This window comes from Myotis brandtii, unplaced genomic scaffold (assembly GCF_000412655.1).
Source record: "Myotis brandtii unplaced genomic scaffold, ASM41265v1 scaffold621, whole genome shotgun sequence".
NCBI classification, from domain to species: domain Eukaryota; kingdom Metazoa; phylum Chordata; class Mammalia; order Chiroptera; family Vespertilionidae; genus Myotis; species Myotis brandtii.
In genome coordinates, this window is record NW_005370372.1 from 4,301,938 (window position 1) to 4,307,746 (window position 5,809).

Sequence of the window (5,809 nt, forward strand, 5' to 3'; positions counted from 1 at the left end):
ACCGAGACTGGGGCTGGGCTGGGGGAGGGAGAGCCAGCGGCAGGCGCAGGGGTGCGGAGGGCCTGGGGGCGGCCTGACGACCCTCGATCCTGCTGCGGCTCCCAGTGCGCCTTCCCTCCCTCCACCTGCCACCCGCTGGAAATCGGGAACAGGAATTACACTCTAAACAGGGTCCCCAAGAGTTGGACAGGGGTCCCCTAGACCTGTCCAGCCTGGATGGACGGCCCAGCTCATCTCCTAGGTGGATCAAGGGGCCGGCTGAGCGGCTTCCCGCAGGGAAGGTGCGGGAGGGACAGTGAGGAGGCCAGAGGCTTCCCGCCCGCCCGCAGACACCTGGAGTGCCCATTCGGCCACTGGGGTCACAGGTTGTGATCAAGGGAAGCAACCAGGGAGTCTCGGAAGCCCGAGATCAGGAAATCGGGTCCCAAGGCTGAGACGCTGCAAGAGGAAGCAAAGGTGTGACTGAGCTGAGGGATGTGCTAAGGGATGCCACCTCCATGACGACAACACTGCCTCGCGTTTGAATAGCGCTTTATACTTTTTTAAACGTGTTTTCTATCCGTTATCTATTTTCACCCTTAGCCTATCCCTCTGTGGTAGGTGGGGGTAGGGTTTGCCTGACTCGGTAACCAAGGAAAGGAGGTGCAGGCCAGATGGTTTAGCCCAGATTACAGAAGAGCGGCAGAGCTGGGACCAGGGCTCCTGACCCAGCGCAGTGTCCCCACCACACACACTGCCTACCTCCGTGTTTGAGAGACAGACCTCTCTGGCCTTGCCTCTCCTGGTCTCTCTCCCTTGCCCCTGACCCACCAAAAGTAATCAGAAGCCACCGGGGACAATTCGTGGGGTTACTGGGGATGGGGAACAGATGGGTGACAGAATGCCTCAGGTTGTGCTTCCGAAAGACTCTTCCTATGTGGGCACTTTTGGGGCCCAGGGCCCATCCCCCAGCCCGTCCCTCCCACCTCTAGTCCCTCAACCTGGTGCAACCCATCTTGTTACTACACAGTAGTGACCCGGCCCTCCAGAGGCAGCTGGTGCCCTGGGTCAGAGCTCACCCTGATGATTTATTCCAGTTTCCCCAGAGCCAAAGGGTGAGAGCAAGGCTCATGCTGCAGGGGCCGCCATCGAGGAAGTGAATCTCTTCCCAGGAGGGCCAGGCAGTGGGTGCTAGAGGCGGAGAGCCTCAGTCTCTCTCCTGCCCTGAGCCTCCCAACCGGTGCTATCTGTTAACTCACCATGCTCACGGACATGGACGTGGACACAGACCTCCTCTGCTCCAGACCCTGCAGGCGCCTCAGGAGGCGCCCAGAGGACTCCCTTGTGTTGGTGCAATGCTCCATGGTCCTGAGGGGCCACCGTCTCCATTTCTGCGTCTTGCATGGCCAGGCACTGGGGTGGGGTGGCGTGCCCCAGGACCCTTGTTTGTGTTGAGAATGACTTTTCCTGCTCCGCCCATCCACCCCGCTTCTCTCCCATCCGGGAGCACAGTGGGCAGCCTGCACCTGGCACCACATTTGTGAGCGCTCTGCTTCCTCCCTCACCCGCACCGCTTGGCTTTCCTCAGACCCCTGTTTGCCATGCAAAGGGAATTCTTGAAATTAAATAAAAGGTGTCCAGATTGCAGACTGCATGTTCACAGGGCCGAGGGTTCTGCATTGTGGCTTCGGACAGGAAAGCCTCCATGCGACTGGAACCCAACTAACTGGGATTTTTCTCCTTCATTCTTTTTGAAGGAGGCAAATCTTAAAACTAGTTGAGAAATTAAGCAGACAAATTCAGTGGAGTTTTATTAGAGCAGAAGGGACCCTCTAAAACGTTTTTTTGTGGGGAGGGAGCAGTGTTGTGCTTTTCAAAGGCATATGCAGAAAATCAAGCTTTTCATAATCTAATTGGAAATAAGACTTTTTTTTTTTTTTTTTTTTTTTTTGGCTGTTAAGAGTATAAAGATAGGGAGAGATCACTATTGAGTGATCAATATACGCAAGTGTATATTTTGCCCTCAAGGAGCTGATTCCCAAAGAGGTTTCATGACTAAATTAGAGGGCAGAAAGTTAGTATCTGGTTCCTTCATCCTAGTCTGGTAGATCCCAGGGCACCAAGAGCCCCTCAGCTAGGAGTCACCCCAGCCTCCAACGCTGGCCCCAGGAGAGTCCTATAGTGAGCCCTGCCCCCACGCTGATCCAAGGTGATGCCACTCAAAATGGACCTCTCCCAGGCAGCAAGGGTCCCGCGTGGGGACCCTGCCGTCCACTTTCTGAAGGGCCTGCTTTGGGTGGATTTTTATTCTCCATCTGATAGTGTGTTAATTAAAATTAACTTTTAATTTAAAAATTAATGTGCACAGTAAAAATTCAAGTGATTAAAAAAAAGACAATCCTCACTCGAGCATATATTTTTATTGCTTTTTAGAGAGCAGAAGGGAGAGAGAAACATCAATCATTTTCCTGCCTGATCCCCTGTTGAAAAGCATCCACAGCTAAGAGCTTTTTTTTTTTTTTTTTAATATTTTTTTATTGATTTCAGAGAAGGGAGAGAGAGCTAGAAACATGAAAGATGAGAGAGAATCATTGATTGGCTGCTTCCTGCATGCCCCTCACTAGGGTTGGGGCCCACAACCTGGACATGTGCCCTGACCAGGAATGGAACTGTGACCTCCTGGTTCATAGGTCAATGCTCAACCATAACCACACTGGCTGGGCAAGAGCTTTTTAAAAATATCTTCACCCAAAGATGTTTTCATTTCTTTCTTCTTTCTTTTCTTTTCTTTTTTTTTGAGAGAGAGGATGAGAAACATCAACTGGTTGCCTCCTGTACCTGCGCTGACCAGGGATCGAACCCACAACCCTCTGATGTACAGGATGACGCTCCAAACAACTGAGCCACCTGGCCAGGCTACTAAGCTTCTTATATGTCCTTCCAGAACTGGAGAAGTCCCCAAAGGGAATGAGGTGACAGGCCCAGAGGAATGGAGAAGTGCTAAGCTGACAAAATTATCAGATGTCTGCTGCACACGTACACAGCAGGGTGGTGCAGCTTGAGCCAAGCGTGTTCTGCTAGGATTCTCACTGACCTCCAGCCTAGTGAGCATGCTCCCCAGCACTGTTTTTGTTTGTTTTAGAGAGAAGGTACACAAAGGATATGGTCCCTGCCACCTAGAGACTAGGATAGTAAGGGGAACAGAATAGAAAGGGTCTCTACTAAGTGGGATAAAGCTGTGGCCTGTAAACTTTCTTGGATAAGAAATGTTTGGACATATATGTGCTAATACATATACTATAAATCACACTTGCAATAGAAAATTTAAAGGTCAAGGTAAATATTTTAAAGCATTTTAAACTATATTATTTGTGATTCAAAGAATACTGTCACTAAAAATGGGGGTGTGAGTGAGATATTCAAGGTCACATTCAGCTCTGGGTGTGTGTTTCTTATGTATTTATTGATTTCTAGAGAAAAACATCGATTTGTTGTTCCACTTATTTATCCATTCATTGGTTGATTCTTGTATGTGCCCTCATCAGGGATCAAACCCACAACCTTGGGGTAGCAGGAGGGCACTCTAACCAGTGAGCTACCTGGTCAGAGCCTCTGCATGTTTCAATCATTCTATAGATGACAGGATATGAGTATATTGATTTCTCTGATAACATTACCACCAATGGGAATAATTGTGAACCTAATTTTAAAGTTTATTTGACAGTTGCTCTTTGAGCCTGCCCACTCTCGCTCTCCTCCTGAGAGTGTACTTTCACTTTAATAAATCTTGCCACTGCCGCTTGAACTCCTAAAAAAAAGTTTATTTAAAGGCATGTGTCAAGATCTGTGTGTCATTGGGAAAGGACAAATGGGTGGCTTCTCAGAGTCAGCAAGGAGACATTTATCTTGGTGAATTCTAGCACCTTGACAAAGCAAAGACAAACCAAAATGAGAAGTTGCCTGTTATTGAGTGCTTACTCTATACCAGGCCTTCAGCTACATAAGCATTTTACTTACACAATGTCATTTATTTTAACCCCATTAAAAACCCTTGGATATGGTTTTCATATCCTCAGGGAGAAGACACTGAGGCAGAGTGAGCATGAACCACACCACTTGGTGAGTGAAGGAGCCAGGACACACATAATAGCAATCGCGAGCGCATCTTGAGCTCTTACTATGACAGGTTGCACTGTAAGCATCTGACTTGAACTAACTCATTTAGTCTGCACAACAGCTCTCAGATGCATGCTGTTATTTCCCACTAATAATGAGGAATTGGAGGTGCCAAGAAGTTAATGACTTGCCCAAAGTCCACATGTAAGTAAGTGGGGGTGCTGGTCTCACTCCTTGGCCCCACTTTCTAACTCCCTGCGCTACCATCTCCAAAAGCCCATGACACTGCAAAATAGTGCCTGGTGCTTCCCCCCTTGCACACTGGAAATTTGATCTAAATATTCTTCCAGAGTTCCAGGCTCAGAGTCAGGGATGCTGAATCATGCTGACTCTCAAGAGACTGACTGATGGATAAGCCGGAGTATCAGTTTAATAATTTCCAAGGGTGGGCTGGATAGTTGCATCAGCCTGACCTGCCTGTTGTCTCCCAATACACAGGGACCTGCATCAGCATAAGGTTGCCTGGTGGACGTAGAAATGAAATGGAGTGTGAGTTCTATACCTGGATCGCTTATGATCTCAGTATTCTATGTCCTGATATGTCTATCTCCACAATCTTCATACATTATTTTCTGTATCTGCAGTAAGTTTTTGTTGGCCAGAGAGAGTAGATCAAACCCTGGATATATCTCAATGGCTGATTAGTTTCCTCCATATGGCCCCTTCTTTAAATAGATCAATGATTCAATCAATCTGTCAAAGTGGTTGCCCTGGACATCATGCCTTCTCTTGGAGGTGACTTTTCCTAGCCTTGCTCTCTGATTTGCTATTAAATCACCCAAAAATATTTATGAGCACTTCTATGAGCAAATAGAAGTACCAAGGAGGGAGAGACATTTTACTGAATTACCATATAAACAAATGAAAAAAAAATGAGGTGATTTTGGATTGTGATAAATGCTATGAACAATGTTTGGAGGAAGATAACTAGACTGAGGATTGGGATGGAGGAAGATATAGGGAATGTCTCTCTGAAGAGGTGAAGTCTGACCCGAGCCCTGCATGCCAAGAAGGACTTGGTCATGTGAAATAGAGTTTAGTTCTCAGGGGAAGCATTTCATGTCTATCATTGGAAGTGGAAGTTCATTGCAAGTCTCTGCAGAGACAATGTGGCACAAATTAGGCAAATATGGTTGCAAAATTCCACACGCATCATTTCACATGCAGCATGTGCACTGGATTACATATTTGATATCAGGGCTATCTTAGGGTTTCCAAGGCATGTGATTACTATAATGAATAGGCTACGGTGGGTTGGCCTTGGCACCTGACCCCACATTGTTGAGATGGGAAGTGTGCTTCTAGCTGCTAAAAAGCAAAATTTTGGAATACAACCGCTTGCCATTTGGGACCATAGCTCTTTTCCCCAACTAGATTACATGTTCTTCTCTCAGAGCAAAGTCTGAGTCTTATACATTTTGGAATATCGCAAAGCACCTAGCAGAGTTCTGGGCACGTAAAATAAGAAAAACAAAGTCCGCTGGGTTTGCCTTAACTTTGGAACCTGCACTTGACTTGGAGGGACCAAGTCCTCCGCGCGGAGCTGCTCTTCACCCTCCGGCCGCGCGGGGGCGCAATGGGAATCCCGCGCGCCGAGCACGAGCGGCTGGAGCCGGTCTTGGCCTTGTGTCAACACGGCGCTGGTGGCGGCTTC

At 47.8% G+C, this 5,809-nt stretch overlaps 1 protein-coding gene and 1 long non-coding RNA gene across 2 annotated transcripts in view; one reads left to right on the forward strand and one right to left on the reverse strand.

Annotated features, from left to right (window-relative positions):
* Positions 1 to 434, forward strand: part of ZNF282 (zinc finger protein 282) — a 21,189-nt gene extending 20,755 nt beyond the window's left edge. The window contains exon 10 of the mRNA XM_014528180.1: positions 366 to 434. Coding sequence (XP_014383666.1) covers positions 366 to 434 — 69 coding nt within the window. The remainder of the gene's footprint in view (positions 1 to 365) is intronic.
* A 568-nt stretch (positions 435 to 1,002) lies between these two features.
* LOC106723681 lies at positions 1,003 to 2,369 on the reverse strand. Its single transcript, XR_001359383.1, has 2 exons — positions 2,243 to 2,369; positions 1,003 to 2,209 (listed from the first exon to the last, which is right to left on the reverse strand). It is a non-coding gene; the product is annotated as an uncharacterized LOC106723681 (long non-coding RNA).
* Positions 2,370 to 5,809: the final 3,440 nt, after the last annotated feature.